The sequence below is a fragment of the Coregonus clupeaformis genome, chromosome 23, assembly GCF_020615455.1.
Source record: "Coregonus clupeaformis isolate EN_2021a chromosome 23, ASM2061545v1, whole genome shotgun sequence".
In the NCBI taxonomy this organism is placed as follows: domain Eukaryota; kingdom Metazoa; phylum Chordata; class Actinopteri; order Salmoniformes; family Salmonidae; genus Coregonus; species Coregonus clupeaformis.
In genome coordinates, this window is record NC_059214.1 from 16,161,478 (window position 1) to 16,182,197 (window position 20,720).

At 42.8% G+C, this 20,720-nt stretch overlaps 1 protein-coding gene across 1 annotated transcript; it reads right to left on the reverse strand.

Annotated features, from left to right (window-relative positions):
• Positions 1-1,965: 1,965 nt before the first annotated feature.
• Positions 1,966-20,465, reverse strand: LOC121536655 (1-phosphatidylinositol 4,5-bisphosphate phosphodiesterase delta-4-like). The gene is made up of 16 exons (XM_041844067.2): positions 19,986-20,465; positions 18,147-18,200; positions 17,318-17,476; positions 16,966-17,194; positions 16,636-16,765; positions 16,022-16,253; positions 15,248-15,449; positions 15,013-15,157; positions 14,482-14,634; positions 12,601-12,753; positions 12,206-12,356; positions 11,932-12,048; positions 5,426-5,601; positions 5,140-5,272; positions 2,800-2,949; positions 1,966-2,375 (listed from the first exon to the last, which is right to left on the reverse strand). The coding sequence occupies exons 2-16, from the start codon at positions 18,166-18,168 to the stop codon at positions 2,275-2,277; spliced, it is 2,253 nt and encodes a 750-aa protein (XP_041700001.2). The 5' UTR covers positions 18,169-18,200; positions 19,986-20,465; the 3' UTR covers positions 1,966-2,274.
• Positions 20,466-20,720: the final 255 nt, after the last annotated feature.

Sequence of the window (20,720 nt, forward strand, 5' to 3'; positions counted from 1 at the left end):
TGGAGATTAACTAAAGTTGTTTGGACTATCCTTCGGTGTTCTGCGTTTGATTCCACCACTACACCCACCTACAGCACGCGTGACAAAGTTAAAAAAACTCGGATTATTTTAAAAGATTACAGTGCCTTGCAAAAGTATTCATCTCCCTTGGTGTTTTTCCTATTTTGTTGCATTACAACCTATAATTAAATTGATTTTTATTTGGATTTCATGCAATAGACATACACAAAATAGTCAAAATTGGTGAAGTGAAATGAAAAAAATTAATAACGGAAAAGTGGTGCATGCATATGTATTCACCCCCTTTGCTATGAAGCCCCTAAATACTATCTGGTGCAACCAATTACCTTCAGAAGTCACATAATTAGTTAAATAAAGTCCACCTGTGTGCAATCTCAGTGTCACATGATTTCAGTATATATACACCTGTTCTGAAGGCCCCAGAGTCTGCAACACCACTAAGCAAGGGGCACCACCAAGCAAGCGGCACCATGAAGACCAAGGAGCTCTCCAAACAGGTCAGGGACAAAGTTGTGGAGAAATACAGATCAGGGTTGGGTTATAAAAAAATATCTGAAACTTTGAACATCCCATGGAGCACCATTAAATCCATTATTAAAAAATTGAAAGAATATGGCAACACAACAAACCTGCCAAGAGGGCCTCCCACCAAAACTCACAGACCAGGCAAGGAGGGCATTAATCAGAGAGGCAACAAAGAGACCAAAGAAAACCCTGAAGGAGCTGCAAAACTCCACAACGGAGATTGGAGTATCTGTCCATAGGACCACTTTAAGCCGTACACTCCACAGAGCTGGGCTTTACGGAAGAGTGGCCAGAAAAAAGCTGTTGCTTAAAGACAAAAATACGCAAACATTTGGTGTTTGCCAAAAGGCATGTGGGAGACTCCCCAAACATATGGAAAAAGGTACTCTGGTCAGATGAGACTAAAATTGAGCTTTTTGGACATCAAGGAAAATGCTATGTCTGGCCCAAACTCAACACCTCTCATCACCACAGTGAAGCATGGTGGTGGCAGCATCATGCTGTGGGGATGTTTTTCATCGGCAGGGACTGGGAAACTGGTCAGAATTGAAGGAATGATGGATGGCGCTAAATACAGGGAAATTCTTGAGGGAAACCTGTTTCAGTCTTCCAGAGATTTGAGACTGGGATGGAGGTTCACCTTCCAGCAGGACAATGACCCTAAGCATACTGCTAAAGCAACACTCGAGTGGTTTAAGGGGAAACATTTAAATGTATTGGAATGGCCTAGTCAAAGCCCAGACCTCAATCCAATTGAGAATCTGTGGTATGACTTAAAGATTGCTGTACACCAGCGGAACCCATCCAACTTTTTTTTACATTTTACATTTTTAGTCATTTAGCAGACGCTCTTATCCAGAGCGATTTACAGTTAGTGAAAACTTTTTTTTTTTTTTTTTTATTGTTTTTTTTATACTGGCCCCCCATTGGAATCGAACCCACAACCCTGGCGTTGCAAACGCCATGCTCTATCAACTGAGTTACATCCCTGCCGGCCATTCCCTCCCCTACCCTGGACGACGCTGGGCCAATTGTGTGCCGCCCATGAGTCTCCCGGTCGCGGCCGGCTGCGACAGAGCCTGGATTCGAACCAGGATCTCTAGTGCCACAGTTAGCACTGCGATGCAGTGCCTTAGAACACTGCGCCACTCAACTTGAAGGAGCAGTTTTGCCTTGAAGAATGGGCAAAAATCCCAGTGGCTAGATGTGGCAAGCTTATAGAGACATACCCCAAGAGACTTGCAGCTGTAATTGTGTTTTTATTCTTGTTTGTTTCACACAAAAAAATATTGTGCATCTTCAAAGTGGTAGGCATGTTGTGTAAATCAAATGATACAAACCCCCCCCCCAAAATCAATTTTAATTCCAGGTTGTAAGGCAACAAAATAGGAAAAATGCCAAGGGGGGTGAATACTTTCGCAAGCCACTGTAAATATTGGGGAAATAGCAAAAAAATCACTAATACGCAAAACATCCCCAGGTAAGGCTGTCTAAGCAATGAGACGTGGTTATTAATCTTTCATCAGTGTGAGGCCCTGCTGATGTTTGCTTGAACAGAAATTGTTATTTAGGCAGAAATCATCTAAAGCAGTTCATACAGCATATAGATTTAGCTTTCAATACTGATAACAGTTGATGCGCTGAAAGTGACAGCAATCATGAAGTATTATTGTTACCCTCCCATGTGGTTGGTGTTTGCGGCATGTTATTCAGACAATCATTGGGCCATCAGACTTCTGTTGTTAGCTCTGAGATCTTGATGTTGACAAACAGAGAAAACAGAGGGATTACCGTCCCATCTTTGGAAAGAAGGTGGATATGGCGATATCCTGTGAAGAGTGAGGAGAGGAGCCAGAAGAAATTCAGCTTGTTGTCATGGAGAACCACTTGGAAACCATCACTCATACAGTAAAATATGTACATTTGTACATAACAGGCTTAAATTAAAACACTCCGCAGTGATATTTTTGTACCTTTATTTAACTAGGCATGTCAGTTAAGAAACAAATTCTTATTTACAATGAGGGCCTACCAAAAGGCAAAAGGACTCCTGTGGGGACAGGGGATGGGATTAAAAATGTAAATATAGGACAAAACACACATCACGACAATTAATCAATTGATTTAACCTTTATCCAGGTAAGTCAATCGGATCAAATTATTTTTGTACAATAATTTGAAGAAAACTGCAATTGTCATTTACCCAGTTGTCCAGACTTCACCACAGGTGTAATATGAAAAGGTCAATCTTACCTGGCTGAATACAGGTGAAGGGCACAGTGAACTGGCCCAAGAAGTCGTTCCTGGAGGCCTTGTCATAGTCCTCCACCACAAAACGCACCAAGGCCAACTCAGGGACATGGACGATAAAATTGAGGGTCTCGTTCCACAGTGGGTTAAAACCTGTAGGCAGGTGGCAGCAGAGACCAGGTTTTAGACAGCCAAGAGAAGTACAGAGGTTCTATGTCGTGTTCTATCTAATTCACTAAAACATGGCATGGTGTATAATTAAAAAAAAAATTTTTACAAACAGTACCAGTCAAAAGTTTGGACACACCTACTCATTCAAGTGTTTTTCTTAATTTTTACTATTTTCTACATTGTAGAATAATAGTGAAGACATCAAACTATGAAATAACACATTTGGAATCATGTAGTAACCAAAAAAGTGTTAAACAAATCAAAATATATTTTATATTTGAGATTCTTCAAAGTAGCCACCCATTGCCTTGATGACAGCTTTGCACACTCTTGGCTTTCTCTCAACCAGCTTCATGAGGTAGCCACCTGGAATGTATTTCAATTAACAGGTGTGCCTTGTTAAAAGTTAATTTGTGGAATTTATTTCCTTCTTAATGCGTTTGAGCCAATCAGTTGTGTAGTGACAAGGTAGGGTTGGTATACAGAAGATAGCCCTATTTGGTAAAAGACCAAGTCCATATTATGGCAAAAACAGCTCAAATAAGCAAAGAGAAATGACAGTCCATCATTACTTTAAGACATGAAGGTCAGTCAATCCAGAAAATTTCAAGAACTTTGAAAGTGCAGTCGCAAAAACCATCAAGCGCTATGATGAAACTGGCTCTCATGAGGACCGCCACAGGAATGGAAGACCCAGTTACCTCTGCTGCAGAGGATAAGTTCATTAGAGTTACCAGCCTCAGAAATCGGCAATTAACTGCACCTCAGATTGCAGCCCAAATAAATGATTCACAGAGTTCAAGTAACAGACACATTTCAACATCACCTGTTCAGAGGAGACTATGTGAATCAGGCCTTCATGGTCGAATTGCTGCAAAGAATCCACTGCTAAAGGACACCAATAAGAAGAAGAGACTTGCTTGGGCCAAGAAACACGAGCAATAGACATTAAACCGGTGGAAATCTGTCCTTTGGTTTGATGAGTCCAAATGTGATATTTTTGGTTCCAACTGCCGTGTCTTTGTGAGATGCAGAGTAGGTGAACGGATGATCTCCGCATGTGTGGTTCCCACCGTGAAGCATGGAGGAGGAGGTGTGATGGTGTGGGGGTGCTTTGCTGGTGACACTGTCTGTGAGTTATTTAGAATTCAAGGCACACTTAACCAGCATGGCTACCACAGCATTCTGCAGCGATACGCCATCCTGTAAGGTTCTGTATTTATTTTCTTAGTCAACTTTGTGTTCTTGAACGTAGCCCTGTTTCTTTGTGTTCTTGAACGTAGCCCTGTCTTTCATTTTTGTTCATTGATTTCACCTGTGTTTGTTACTCACCTGGTCTCATTAGCTCCTTATTTAGTTCAGTTCATTCTGTTTGTGCCTTGTGAGGTATTGTTCATTTTGACTCTACTAAGCCTTTTCCTAGCTTGTTTGTGAGAACCAGTTATAGCCTTCAGCCCTAGTTTTTGATTATCCTGCCTGTTTGCCTACCTGTGTATGACCATTGCCTGCCTGTGACCACGATTCCTGCCTTTTGCGAAGGCGAAATAAACACCTGCCGCACTGCACGTGAATCTACACCTTTTTCCCCCCTGAGTGGGACTATCATTTGTTTTTCAACAGGACAATGACCCAACACTCCTCCAGGCTGTGTAAGGGCTATTTGACCAAGAAGGAGAGTGATGGAGTGCTGCATCAGATGACCTGGCCTCCACAATCCACCGATCTCAAGACAAAGGGTGGCTATTTGAAGAATCTCAAATATAAAATCTATTTTTATTTGTTTAACACTTTGTTGGTTATTACATGATTCCATATGTGTTATTTCATAGTTTTGATGTCTTCACTATTATTCTACAATGTAGAAAATAGTAAAAATAAAGAAAAACCCTTGAATGAGTAGGTGTGTCCAAACTTTTAACTGGTAAAGTATATTTGTTTAAGTCTTTGTTTATTGGATAGAGAGAGATGAAAGATAGAGGTGAGTGTGTTTAAATATCATTGGGCCGGATTGGAACCCATGCTGCAGCGGTTCATGTGCACTGGAAGAAGCGGATTAGACTGCTAGACCACCTTAAGGCCACAAATGCATGCATTTTAGTCCAGGAGTAGGCTGGGTCTGTACAAAGACCCCAATTAATGTGTTTAGCCAGTCCTTGAAAACTGGTCCCTCACCGTTGTTGTCAATGTAACTAGTCTCTTGCTTGGCTTGGTCTTGAAATACTCCGTAGATCTCCACTCTAACCAAAGGGTCAACGATAGAGCCCTCCTTCTGGTTCAACTTTGGTAGCTGCTGCCCACTGATCACCTGATGGACACACACACGCACATAAAATCAAAACTCGGACAAGGATACACACTCAAAGACATAGCAAACGAAACCGCCAAAACACACATCCTGCACAGGCACACTACATAACACAACAGATAGTTGTATGATACAGTGAAGTTGTTTCTGGACCTGGATAGAGAGGTGGAGTGATGTGTAACCATCCCGGTCCTGGGGTCTCTCTGGGTCAAAAAAGTCAGAATTCCTCATGAAGTCAGGTTTGAGGACGTAGCCACAGCAACCGTTCTGACTGAAGAGCCCATCGTTCAGATCCATCTCTAGCCCCGCCGTCTGGAAGTTCAGAGCCACTAGGAGAACATCAAATAAATCTATATAGCCCTTTTCACAAATTTGTAACAAAGTGAAGAAGAGTGAGGAGACAATGTGTTTGTAGTCTCTAACTCTCCTTGGCTTGCACCCTGTTTCTCTCCAGACATATCTATAGTATGTGTTACCTTGTCATTTCTGGCAGTAAACATTTTCTTTCTTCCAGCCAGGAAGCAAGCAATGTATGGATGGATGTGTACAATGTGTTTCACCAGGCCTAATTTAAACATCTAATTGAAACAACAGGTTCTTAGCACATTTAAGGGATATTGTCTTGGACAGATAGTATATAAAAAAACAAGCAACGTTTATTAAATAGTTCAGGCATAGCCCAGCTAGCACATAACGCTCTAAGAACATACATGCTGTTCTCAGAACGTGAAGAAAACATTCCATAAAAACAACAAGAAAACTTTAGTAACGTTCGAAGAAAGTTATTTAAAAACATATACATTCCGGTCTCAGCATCAACAAAACTCTCTCTATCCTCTATCTTGTTAAGCGTGTTCAGGTGTGTTGGCCTCGCCCACTAATTGGCCACACCTGATCTTTTTTTAAATTTTTTAAATTGAATATTTAAAACATACAATCTACTTGCAGTTAAGCCGCTCAACATCTACATCACATTAGTCATCTAACAGACTCCCATCCAGAGCGACCCACAGCAGCAACCAGGGTCAACGCCCTGCTCAAGGGCATGTCGACAGATCTCCCACAAGGTCAAAAAACGGGGATCCGAACCAGCGACCTATCAGCCACCGGCCCAAGCTCCCAACCACCAGGCCACCAGCCCTCCAAGATCCCCCCCACAGTTCTCAGAGAGCTGCCCCTTCCACTTGTCTCCAATTCTACATCCCAACCCTCAGCTTCCCTCAGCCCATCCCACCTATCTCTGCTGGCCACCCTCTTAGGATTTCTACACACCATATATATTTAAACTATGCTGTGCTGTTTAACATACAGTTTTAATCTATCTAATCAAATAGAATCCACAGATTGCGAGTTGAAGATAAATACTTTTACTAAGAGTATTAGTATATTAGTAATTGACTGACCAGGTCTCTCCAGATCTCCCAACAATGTTATTTCTAGGGTCAATGTTAGATGAATGTTATGCTTTTTCAACCATTCCTGAACCTGAGACCAGAAGCAGGCTACCTGAGGGCAATACCAAAACAATAATTTTTGAATCTTGTGTCGTTTTATATATCAACATAAAAAATGTCACATGCGCCGAATACAACAGGTGTAGACCTTACAGTGAAATGCTTACTTAAAAGCCCTTAACCAAGAATGCAGTTAAGAAAAATAAGTGTTAAGAAAGTATTTACTAAAATAAACGGAGTAAAAAAATAGGTCAGTAAAAAAAAAAGATAAGAAAAAGAGAAAAATAACAAATAACTAAAGAGCAACAATAGAATAACAATAGCGAGGCTATATACAGTGGGTACCGATACAGAGTCAATGTGCGGGGGCATAGGTTAGTTGAGGTAATATGTACATGTAGGTAGAGGTAAAGTGACCATGCATAGATAATAAACAGAGAGTAGCAGCAGCGTAAAAGAGGGGGTGGGGGACAATGCAAATAGTCCGGGTAGCCAGCGCTTTACCTGTCTGATATCAGCTCGCTTGCGCTCAGATGGGAGGGGGTGGAAATATTTGAAGTGTTTCCTTAAGAACGTGATACAAAGTTCTCATTTCAGGCAGGGCTAGTATTTTTTATTTTATTTCACCTTTATTTAACCAGGTAAGCCAGTTGAGAGCAAGTTCTCATTTACAACTGCGACCTGGCCAAGATAAAGCAAAGCAGTGTGATAAAAACAACAACACAGAGTTACATATGGGGTAACTCAAAACATAAAGTAAAAAATACAACAGAAAATATATATACAGTGTGTGCGAATGTAGTAAGTTATGGAGGTAGGGCAATAAATAAATAGGCCATAGTGCAAAAATAGTTACAATTTCGTAATTAACACTGGAATGATAGATGTGCAAAAGATGATGTGCAAATAGAGATATTGGGGTGCAAATTAGCAAAATAAATAACAATATGGGGATGAGGTACTTGGGTGGGCTATTTTCAGAATGGCTGTGTACAGGTGCAGTGATCGGTAAGCTGCTCTGACAACTGACGCTTAAAGTTAGTGAGGGAGGTAAGTGTCTCCAGCTTCAGAGATTTTTGCAGTTCGTTCCAGTCATTGGCAGCAGAGAACTGGAAGGAATGGCGGCCAAAGGAGGTGTTGGCTTTAGGGATGACCAGTGAGATATACCTGCTGGAGCACAGACTACAGGTGGGTGTTGCTATGGTGACCAGCGAGCTAAGATAAGACAGGGATTTGCCTAGCAGTGATTTATAGATGACCAGGAGCCAGTGGGTTTGGCGACGAATATGTAGTGAGGGCCAGCCAACAAGAGCGTACAGGTCACAATGGTGGGTATTATATGGGGCTTTGGTGACAAAACGGATGGCACTGTGATAGACTACATCCAATTTGCTGAGTAGAGTGTTGGAAGCTATATCCGAGAGTAGTGATTATAGTCGGGTGTGCGGGTGCAAGCAGCGTTCGGTTGAAGAGCATGCATTTAGTTTTACTAGTGTTTAAGAGCAGTTGGAGGCTACGGAAGTGTTGTATGGCGTTGAAGCTCGTTTGGAGGTTTGTTAACACAGTGTCCAATGAAGAGCCAGATGTATACAAAATGGTGTCGTCCGCATAGAGGTGGATCCGAGCGTCACCAGCAGCAAGAGCGACATCATTGATATACACAGAGAATAGAGTCTGCCCGAGAATTGAACCCTGTGGCACCCCCATAGAGACAGCCAGAGGTCCAGACAACAGGCCCTCCGATTTGACACATTGAACTCTATCTGAGAAGTAGTTGGTGAACCAGGCGAGGCAGTCATTAGAGAAACCAAGGCTATTTAGTCTGCCAATAAGAATGCGGTGGTTGACAGAGTCGAAAGCCTTGGCCAGGTCGATGAAGACGGCTGCGCAGTACTGTCTTTTATCGATTGTGGTTATAATATCGTTTAGGACCTTGAGCGTGGCTGAGGTGCACCCATGACCAGCTCGGAAACCGGATTGCATAGCGGAGAAGGTACGGTGGGATTCGAAATGGTCGGTGATCTGTTTGTTAACTTGGCTTTCAAATACTTTCGAAAGGCAGGGCAGGATGGATATAGGTCTGTAACAGTTTGGATCTAGAGTGTCACCCCCTTTGAAGAGGGGGATGACCGCGGCAGCTTTCCAATCTCTGGGGATCTCAGACGTTACGAAAGAGAGGTTGAACAGGCTAGTAATAGGGGTTGCGACAATTTCGGCGCCTAATTTGAGAAAGAAAGGGTCCAGATTGTCTAGCCCAGCTGATTTGTAGGGGTCCAGATTTTTCAGCTCTTTCAGAACATCAGCTGTCTGAATTTGTGTGAAGGAGAAGTGGGGGGGGCATGGGCAAGTTGCAGCGGAGGGTGCAGAGCTGGTGGCCGGGGTAGTGGTAGCCAGGTGGAAAGCATGGCCAGCCGTAGCATAATGCTTGTTGAAATTCTCGATTATTGTAGATGTACATTTACATTTTAGTCATTTAGCAGACGCTCTTATCCAGAGCGACTTACAGTTAGTGAGTGCATACATTCTTTTTTTTTATACTGGCACCCCGTGGGAAACAAATCCACAACCCTGGCGTTGCAAACGCCATGCTCTACCAACTGAGCTACATCCCTGCCGGCCATTCCCTCCCCTACCCTGGGCCAATTGTGCGCCGCCCCATGGGTCTCCCGGTCGCGGCCGGCTACGACAGAGCCTGGATTCGAACCAGGATCTCTAGACCACTGCGCCACTCAGGAGACTATTTATCGGTGGTGACAGTGTTTCCTAGCCTCAGTGCAGTGGGCAGTTGGGAGGAGGTGCTCTTATTTTCCATGAACTTTACAGTGTCCCAAAACTTTTTGGAGTTAATGCTACAGGATGCAAATTTCTGTTTGAAAAAGCTAGCCTTTGCTTTCCTAACTGATTGTGTATATTGGCTCCTGACTTCCCTGAAAAGTTGCATATCGCGGGATGTTTTTGTGCTGGTCAAGGGCAGTCAAGTCTAAGGAGAACCAGGGGCTATATCTGTAGAGATATTTAAGACCAACCAAAAGCTGGTTTTAGCGATAACGCGCTTGGTTATGGCATGAATTTTGACTGCGGAAACACAGCCTATCCAGCCGTGACTCACACTGTCCATATGCGCATGGAACAACAGTTTTTAGAAACATAAAAAACTATAGTTTTTTCCCCATTTCATTTCATTTGATTAAAAAACCAAGCATACATTTTAGCAGACGCTCTTATCCAGAGCGACTTACAGGAGCAATTAGGATTAAGTGCATTGCTCAAGGGCACAGACAGATTTCTCACCTAGTCGGCTCGGGGATTAGAACCAGCGACCTTTCGGTTACTGGCACAACGCTCTTAACCACTAAGCTACCTGCCGCCCTAAGCATAGCCTCCCCTCCTCTCAATGAAGGCTGTTTGTTTTTGTGTTGACCAATGCAATCACCAAATAGTCAAGACCGTCGATAAAGGGTTTGGCTGGTGAGACCGCTTGGAAATAAATCTTAATTACCAAAGCTTTATTAAAATATCAAGTTTGAGAAGAGCAAAACAGTGAGCTGACATTCCTTTTTTATCTATGTATTGTAGGCAGGACCACATTATCTTAGCCATGCAGGTCCCGTTTTGTACGTGCTTAAAACCCCCTCCATGATGTAGGCTACGTGTCCATGCCCATCATGAAACGAGAGATGAGAACCTCGGTGAATACCGGGGAAGCTCGTATTTAGAAGTTATTTTCCTGTAACAATGGCTTGTTTTCCGTTTCATATGTTCAAAACCCAAGCCTGTAGGCTACCCTTCCTACCCTAGGCCTACTATAACGAAGGCTGGTTCAACAGAAATGTGTCTTATCTTTTTTATATTGCCGATTTTATGATATCATTACCTTTATTTCTTTATTGTTGTTGTTGTATAAGAAATACAAAAAACGGATTGCTTATTTTTCGTTAAATTTGATTTAAACCTAACTTATTAGAATCCTTCACTGTCCTGGTTTTATGGTGAGAACATCCGTGGCACGTATGCAATGTAACTTCTGGAGAAGTGTGAATGCGATCTGTAAGATGGTTCCAATATGTTTATAAAACAGATTTGGGAGCAGTATAACATTGAGTGGACATTCTCCCTTTCTCTTTATATTGGATCTTTGTCCAGCTACTGTGAAAAGTTTTGATGTGAGTAAAACCCTCCCTAGTCTGTGTTGTTTTAATATTATATGCCCACGGGGAGCAATTATGATGCCTGTAAGTGTATTGGACATTTTAAAAATAAGTTAGGGTTAGGGTTAGTAATTATTCACTGTCTTTTTAGGCCTTATTAGTAATGAATTTAGTCTTGCTTATTGACAACGTTTGGCATTTCCATGCTCAGCCATAATGCAATTTACAGTAGGCCTAACCCCAATATCAGTGTGAATGCTATGTATATATTTCCATATTGAAGCTATGCAATTACTTAGAACAAAGTGGACTGCAAACAGGTTCAAGTTAACGTATTTAGCAAAGATGGGATAGGTCTACATTTTGTTATTTCGTTTCTGTCAGCTATTTAACAAACTATAATGGACTAACATTGGAATTGGAGTTGATTCCAAGGCAATACATAAAAGACCATAAATACACAACTTGAAGCAACCACATATTTAACAATGGAGCATGTTCTGATTGGCCAGTGAGGGGTCAAGTCTTGACACACCTACTTATTTATTCATCAAAACCCAGCCCTTTCGCACCACCACCATCATACTTGGTTGTGAAAATAGCAACAAATATTTCTGACACACCCTGAACCTATAGCTCTACCGCATTTCCATGTGTCCTATCTGTGCTTGGAGTTCAAAAAAGTTAACCCAAAATAAGCTAACAGTGTTATTACAAATGTTGTTGAAACATTCAATTAAAGTTTTAAGGAAGCCTCCAAATAACCTATAATTCCCGTTCTTGGAGCGTTAATATAACCTCCCAGGAAAACATTCAAGGAACCAGAGTAAATGTTCTCAGAACCTCCCTGCAACCTAAAAATAAACTTTCCCAGGACGGGCAACATTTTTACTTCTGTTCTCAGAACATTTAAAAAACATTCCGTTTTACAGGTCAGTAAACGTATGACTTCCTTCCCAGAACCAATGGGAAACCAAAAGTGCTAGCTTGTTTAAAAACAGATTTACTGTACAAGTTTGACATGAGTACACAATGGTTTAAGCGAAGAGGCTCTCACCTATCTGACAGCCTACATTCCACAGCTCCTGTGGGTTGTAGTTGGAGGAGTCGGTCCTCATGCCACTGGGGTAGACCCTGCTCAGCTGTCTGCTGTTGTGGCGCACAAACTCCGCCCCTGAGAAAGACATAGCCATACAGTGACGCTTTTTCCCATCCCCTAACCCAGGGGACCTACAACAGTGAATGGGTGTGAATTCCTAACCAATGATCCTTGGCAATATATCAATACATTGTTTGCTATGTAGGTATTGCTAAAATTGTTCAGGGCGCACCTGTGTCCTTTGCAAGTTTCCTGGCCTTGGACTCAGAGAAGGAGGACATCTCGTAGCACTTGGAGTGCAGGCGAGAGTACTCAAAGCTGTGGAAATGAACACTCTTGCAGTACACCACCAGATCCGAGAGTTCCCTGGAGAACTTGGATTTCTGAAGAGACAGGGATGTGTAAGGGAACAAATATCACCTGCTTTGTGGCTATTAATTAAACCATGGCAAATCATGATTAGCTGGCAGGTCAAGGCACAGTGTTCATTGTTTGCTTAGTGTGTGATCTTTTTTGCAAAATGGCGGACTGTATTGTCAGTAATAATGTAGTAATGTATAAGTGTAATAGTTGGTGCAGATAACGGCAAGCGTCCATCCTTCCACATACATCTGTCCAGCCACATACCTTATCATTGAGACAAAGGGCTTCTGCAGACGGGCTCTTAGGGTCAGTCTCATCTTCGTCACTGACCTCATCAGTGACCTCATCGGTCAGCGTTTCACTCTCTTCTAGGCCGCCAATCTTCTTGGCTTTCAGAAGGACCTTTCCCTTCAGATCCTTATATGAGTATGCACGAATCCAAAGACACATGCGCGCGCGCACGAGCACACATACATACACACACACAAACGTGTATAGATGACATAATGTATAATAACTGATACCAATGTATAGATGATGTAATGTATTATAGATGACGCCAAAGGAAATACTGTACCATGATAGTGTCTCAAAACTCAATTTGAGTATTCCACAATATGTTTTTGTTTTATCTGTATTTTGTATTGTCAATTATTGTATCATTGTGGAGTGACACTTTAATACATTTTTCTAACTAACTTTAGTCTAACACACACATACAAAAACACACACCTCAAAACACACACCTCATTGAATATTTCTAATTATTTAAAAAATAGTATTAAAATCACTGGAGACGTATGATTATACTGCTCCCAACATCACTGCTGGATAAAAACCTGAACATAGTCATAGATAGGAAATCAAATCCTTAGAGAACGTCTTCTCAATTCGACTTGCCTTGCTAAATAATTGATTTGCCTTGTTGAAGAATGGTTACAGTAGAGTAGATAAATAGAATAGAATAGAATAGAATAGATACACTTTTCTTGCCCAGGGACCCCCACCCAGGCAAACGGGCGACCCAGGGACCCCATCGTATGTTAGCAACAAAAAAAACACATCTTATCTTATCAGGTGAATGTAATCAACATTCTAAAATGAATAGATTTGGTAGACAATTTCATTATTTAGACCTCCTCACAGATCATTGGAAGAGGACCTTCCTATAACAATCTATTAACTAGAACGGTATCTTGGCTGCATAGAGAAAATGTTGCTGTTGTAAAGCTCATTTTCTGCAATTCTATGCATTTTGCCATGGCTCATGCTGTGTTCCTCTGCTCAAACATCATAACAAATTTCAATGGGCATGTGCCCTGAATGCCCGTTTTGGGATTTTTTTTTCTTCTCCCTGACTGTCTAGCTTTTATTTGATTGTTAGCGCTCAAAGATGGTATTATTTTTTAAATATTGTCACGTCTCCTCCCGTTGCTCCCCTCCGGCGCTCTGATTCGCCGGTCTACTGAGCCACCGGTCTGAGTGCACCACCTCGGCAACACCGGAATGGAAACCCAACGCACCCTAATCACCTCCAGCGCACCTGCACCTCATCATCTCATCACCACCCCTATGTAGCCCTGGACTGTTCAGTGTTGTGTTGTATGTGATTGTTAGTGTCATGTCGTGTACTCGCTCTTTGTTGTTCTCTTGCTCAGTGTTAAGTAAACCTCTACATTGTTGATTCCTGCGTCTGCGTCCTGCCTCTTTGTATCCTCAGTACTCGTCACAAATATATATAGTTCAATATCTTTTCTGCATGCTTTCAATCTGTTTTTTGTTGTTTTAAATTACCACTTAGATGGCCTTCCTAATAATTTTCGATAAAGAAATAAACCTGTAATTAACACCAATGATTGTAATTTCCTCCATATTAAAGGGATAGTTTGAGATTTTGGCAATGAAGCCATTTACCTACTTCAGTGTCAGCTAGCATGCTAACTGTTCTTGTAGACTCATTGCGCTAACGCTAGTTAGCATTGGCTTGTGAAAGTACCTCTAACTTCCTTTATACTGGACGCAGAGACATAAAAATGGTATCCACGATGGTACACCCAAAAATCCCCAACAAATTATCCCCCCACAAAAAAAGTGTGGACCCCCTGCACTACCAACCGGAACCCTAAGGTCCAGCGTTGGTCTTACCTGGGGAGAGGGCAGCTCTTGGGGAACCAGTCTGTCGAGGGGAGCCCTGAGCAGTGTGTCCCCCAGGATGGTGTCCAGAAGCTGGGCCATGACCCTCTGCTGCTCCATGCTGCAGTGGTTCTCCAGGGACAGGATGACAGGAAACTCAGACACCTGAGACACAGGGAGAGGGGACAGACGGAATGCCTAAAGGAATGTGTTGAACTTTTACAGTTGTTTTTTTACAGTCGTTTTTCTGAGAAGAGGTGAAGTAAGGCTGAAGACAGGATATTTTATGATGCTGCTGCTGCTTCAGGAAGTCGTCCAGCTCAGCAAGGGTTAATGTCTGTCCATCCCGAGAATAGTCCTGGAACACCCGCCACACGTTCTCCCTCTCCGTCAGCATCTTGTAGAACTGGACTTGGTTGAAGCAAAAACCAATACAGAAGACAAATAACCAGAACCACTAAGAGACTGGATTAGATTTAGAGTTGGGGATAGAGCTGCTGTGGTCATGATGGCTACAGTTAATTAAGCTATTGAAATGCCCACCTTGAAGGCGTACTCCCCCAGTGTGGTGATAACGTCTCTGAAAAGGATCTTGGATGTGAAGGTGTGGCCGTGATAAACAACCGGCTCTCCATTTGGCCCATCCCAACAGTCCACCTCGACGCAACGGCAGCCACGCTTCAGAGCCCTGCACAGAGCACACAGACAGAGGTGTATATCAAAAGCTGTTTGAATAGGGCCTTACTGCCATGTAAGTTTTGAGTGTTTTGTTCCTCACTGGATGTAGGCCTCCTGGCTGCTCTGTCCTCGGAGCTGGTCCTCCATCAGGTAGGTGTTGTGGGAGGAGCAGATAAAGTAGTGGCTGAGGGGCTGGCTCATGTCCTGGTGCAGGGTCAGACACTTGGGATCCAAGACAGCACCCTCCGGAGAGACCAGGTACGTTTGGAAGCCATCTATAGACATGGCCCCGTGTTTCTTGGCTGTGAGAAGACATGGGAAGTTCTGTCTTATTATAAGTCAACCCAATCAGAAAATGCCCAGTAACTACATCTCTCTGTTGATTGTGGTTGACAATGGCAGTTGATTACAATTGACTATGGTCAGTATAAATGTGGTCAATCATGGTTACTTGTTAAAAAATTAGACATTCAATATACAATACTTAACATAAGTACAAATATATATGTATATATATAACAAATATCTTTCTTATTGGAAACCCCCCCCACCAAACAACAAAGTCAAAATAAAAAATATATATATATATATATATATATATATATATATATATATATATATATATATATATATATATATATATATATATATATATATATATATATATATATATATACAATATTACAACATATTTTAAATGAATCATGGTTACTTGTTGACCGGCCATTGTGGGCTCTTGTGGTTCACTCAGGTAGACTAGGTAATGATCATTGTGGTTGTCGTTCATCATGATTGACATTGTCTTAATGAGGCTATTAATGATCTCATTCATATAGTTGACTGTGGTTGACCACAGTTGCACAGTGGTCCTTACCATTCTCTGAGGGTTCATAGCGGTCAATCAGCTCCTGGGCGTGCTCCTGACTCCTCTCCCCCTCCTGCTGCTCCTGCTTCAGGAAGTCCTCCAGCTCAGCGAGGGTTAATGTCTGTCCGTCCCGAGAATAGTCCTGGAACACCCGCCACACGTCCTCCCTCTCCGTCAGCATCTTATAGAACTGGACAAACTCCTCGTTCTCCAGATAACCTGACTCTGACTTGTCAGCCATCTGGGGGTAAAAGCAAAGAGCAGAATAATTGTCTACTTCAGAGAAGTGGTGTTCCCATGACACCTTATGATGGTAGACCACTGACAGTGTACTCGTTTACGATGACATCATAGAAAATAAACCAATGTTGGGGTTAATTCCACCACTTACAACATCCACATTTAACTACTGCTCACAATACTTTAAGGCTGATTACATGTAAAAAATATATGGATTTGCATGCGAGTACATGAGCATATGCCTAAATACCAAATGAATGGGAAAGATAAGCACCATCCCATTCATTTGTGATTGAGAGACAAATAGCTGGATCTATACAACAGTTAGCATGGGAGATGGACTCAATTCAAAAGCGAACAGTAGATGATGATGGGAACCTCACCGTGAAAAGGCGAAGAGCGTACTCCTCGTTCATGTCCACGTTCATCATCTTCAGCAGTGTGCGCACCTCCTTGAAGTTCATCCGTCCATCCTTGTTTTTATCTGCCTTTTGAAACCAGTCCCAGATCCACCTGAGAACAGGAAGACGCTGGCTAAGGGCAATACTTTTTTTCCCCCTCTACCCTCAACCTCTCCGATCATTTTCATGATGTCTAAGGGCAACACTTAGTAAGAGATTATATAGAATGGAGCAACATTATAGACAGTCATTGGTTTGTATGGTTGATCAATCCTTATATTGTATTTAATGCTGAGCATGGAACAAGGATACTGGTCGAGCCTTTCCTTGTCATTCATGCTCTCAGTGTTCTGGATCAGTTTGCGTATGCCCCGGATCCAGACCTGCGCCTCGGACGGCGACTCCGCCACTAGGTCCAGGTTGCTGCGGCGACCACGGAACACCAGGGTGAAACAGAGGTCAGCTGGGAACTCATCAGCGATACTCAGCAGGATCTCCGACTGGTGACCCTCGCGCACCACCTCCACATCAGCCACAGAGACTAAGAGGGAACATTAGGCATCATGTGAAGACATACTTCGGCTTTTTCCATGCTAAAGTGAGAAATACTATGCTGTCTCCTCCCTGCTTCCTCCACCCACACCCACACACTTGCAGTACTCACAGGTGGAGTGGCCTGTCCCTGCCCACCTGGACTTGTACCAGATGGTCTGGCCATCGTCCTGCAGGTGGAAGTGCCGCTGCTTCTTCCAAGAGCGAGACTTGACCTTCCTCAACATTGCCCCTGCCTTCATCACCTGGAGGTCCTCGTCACCCTGGGCAACTGTGCAGGATCAGGGGTTAGGGGTCAAGGCTGGGGTCAAAGGTAATCTTGACCGTCCTTACAAATACAGTCATAATCAATTTAGACCTCATGTTGGTTCTCTATTCTGGTTAATGGAGGCTGATACTGTCACACCCTGATCTGTTTCACCTGTCTTGTGCTTGTCTCCACCCCCCACCAGGTGTCTCCCATTTGTTCCCATTCCCTGTGCATTTATACCGGTGTTTACTGTCTGCCTGTTGCCAGTTTGTCTTGTCTCGTCAAGCCTACCAGCGTGTTGTTCCGTACTCCTGTTTTTTCCTAGTCCCTGTTTTCTAGTCCTCCCGGTTCCAACCTTTTCTGCCTGCCCTGACACTGAGCCCGCCTGCCATACCATTCAGTCTGCCCTGACCTTGAGCCTGCCTGCCGCCCTGTACCTATCAGACTCAGACCTGGTTTACAAACTTCTGCCTGTCCTCGACCTGCCTCTTGCCTGCCCCTTGTATTTGAATAAATATCAGAGACTCGAACCATCTGCCTCCTGTGTCTGCATCTCGGTCTCATCCTGTGTCGTTATAGACACAGTATCTGTACTCCAAAATCATTTTTGAGATTTGATCAGAAGAAACTAAATTGTATTATTGCATTATTGATGCAACCTCATGCAACCTTTTAGTATATGTCAACTTACACAAGCTTTGGGGAGAATCCATTGCTAGCCTTGACACATGCCTTTGGGAATTTCCTGCAAAAAAATAAGACAAAAATAATTGCTGTGATACATATTATGCTGTGATAGTAAAAAAAGTACATAGGCATTATAAAATAGCGGTAGTAAGATAGTTCCCTCCCTACTTCCTGGTCAGTGTGGACCACCATGGCTGAATAATCGATCTAACTGTGTCATCAACATTTTGGCTGGGTTGCATGCAGAACTCGGAAATCCAATCAGACTTATGCTTTCTCTTTCTATCTACTGATTAGCTAAGAGGGAGAATGGTAGAAGATTGACAACCCAAAACTTGGCATTTCTTACAGTCGGTGTGCTGCGTGGATTCAAGCAGTATAGGAGTGAATGCAGATTAACTAGGACAATACAGAGAATGAATCAGGTATCCCATTCATGAATCTAAAAAATCTCACCAAAAGTAACAGGTTACTCCCCAATTCATAGCTGAATTCTCAAGTCATATGCCAGAACTGAATTGACTCCAACCATATTCTCTATGTCCCTGTGTTAGTATGACAACTACTTTTGGCTCTGCTATCAATTACAAGTGGATTAGCCTTTGGAAGAAAATATAGTCAGCTGTCTAGTCCCCTAAGGAAGAGGTGCTCAACTCCTCACAGAGAGGAAACTCACAAGGACTTATTGTATTGTACACTCCAAACAGACAAATGTTCCATAAAGGGAGAGTTCAAATGGCTACTCTTCCTTTTTTGGCTGTAGAATGTCTCCCTTTCATCACATTGTCATTTTACAACCTAATTTTGATAGTATATTTTCTAGTTTTTTTTGCAGCAAGGTCAGTTGTTCCACAGTTGAAAATACCACAGCTTTTTATCCCAGCCCCGCTGTTAGTTTGTGAGCAAAATATCAACTCTTTCTTCAGCAATACAACTGTAACTAAAGCATTGTCCCTGAAGTACTGCAAAGAAACGATCCGTTTGATACTTTTTAACAACACCAGTGATGTTGTTGATGTGTGATGTTTGTGAAAAGATGTGAAAGAATAGGAAGAGCTCTCACAAAGCAATCATTTTCCTGGACCCCTCCTATAACTACAGTATATTCTACACATACAGTACACGCTCATGTGTACACACAAAGTCATATGGTTCTAACCAGTGAATAAACTTCTATGTTATGTTATTTGGTGGTCCGTGGCGAGTGTTTTGGAAAGATAACTCTCTCAGGGGATATGACTAATACACGGCCACGTGCCAGAGGGTGTCCACCTGACCACACACACAGAGAAAGAATCCTGACTCACTGGCAATTTGGTGTCATACTCTAAATGGGCTAGTCACACTAAAAACTACTCAAAGTATTACAGAAATACTGTTTATCAAGTGAAGTGGCAGCCTCATCATATGCCCATATGTCTCCACTGTACATATAATAATTACAAGCACCCCTTATTATAAACATCTGTGATATATCCACAGGAACGTTCAATTTCCCCTTTCATGAAAGTTCTGTGCTCAACCCTCACAGGGCTGTTGCTACACTTCAGGAGGAGCTGTGTGAAGAATCTTATAAACAAATTCAGGCCCACCAGTTTTTTAGCACGCATGTAAATTATGCTTGTGCCAGGGAGGGAGGCTGGCTGAAGGACAACAAAGTAGAACCAGATGCTGTAATATGAGACAGAATCAAAACAGCAACAGCAACCACAACACTAAACCACAACATGTGCTGAACACATACTGTAGTGTAGGCTATGCCTTTTATTATCAAGATGAGGACAAATATAATTTGTTTTGGTAAAGTAGATTGAAGGATCAAAGAAGAAGTAATGACACTTACCAAATTGTAGACCTCTCCCTCGGGTCTTTGCCCTGGCTCTGCTGGGGCTGCCACTCCTGTGAAGAGCTCCAGAATAGATTGGGGATGTTTGGTGAGAGCCAGTCCAGGAAAGGGCTCAAGACCAGAATTAGGAAGTGCCCAAAGATAGCTGGCCCCCCAAAAGAGATAGGGGTCTGGTGGGGGTAGCAGGCCCAGTAGAAAGCTCCAGAACTATGGACGCTTAGGGAGTGTCCCGAGACCACTAGCCAAGCACTGGGTTCAGGAGATGGGGAGTGTCCAGAGGAAAGCTGGCTCAGTGTATATGTCCTCTATGCTATACTTTGCCTGCTTCATCTGGGAAAACATTTCCCCAGTCAACACTGCCGCCTTCTGGTACACTCTTCACCCCCCCATCTTCACTATCCTTTGCTGTTTCCCTGTAGGCTGCCTCAGTATGCTGCCTCTCACTTTAAATGTATTGCTCGCTCCGTCTCCACACACAAATTCTCTCTCTCTCCCTTATCCATCAGCCGACTGCAGATTCGATTCACCCCTTTCCATTGTTTAAAGGACAGCAATCCAGACAGTCCTTGTGTTTACCTCGGCACAGACAGATTACAGATAACTCAGTCTAGGAGAGGTTGCCTGTGCAAGATTAAAATGCATGTAGAGCGCAGCATACAGTACTCCAGTTTTCACATACCCAGACAATCTTTTCCATACATACTGTACTTATCCCGTCAATGAGTTAACGTC

What these genes read in the sequence shown, in the direction of transcription:
- LOC121536655 (XM_041844067.2), bottom strand. Translation starts at nt 18,168, where the DNA reads ATGGATTCTCCCCAAAGCTTGT. An exon ending in CTATGAACCCTCAGAGAATG is followed by an intron (nt 15,450 to 16,021) that starts GTAAGGACCACT and finishes GTCTTCTCACAG; the next exon opens with CCAAGAAACACGGGGCCATG. An exon ending in AGCCAGGAGGCCTACATCCA is followed by an intron (nt 15,158 to 15,247) that starts GTGAGGAACAAA and finishes TGCTCTGTGCAG; the next exon opens with GGCTCTGAAGCGTGGCTGCC.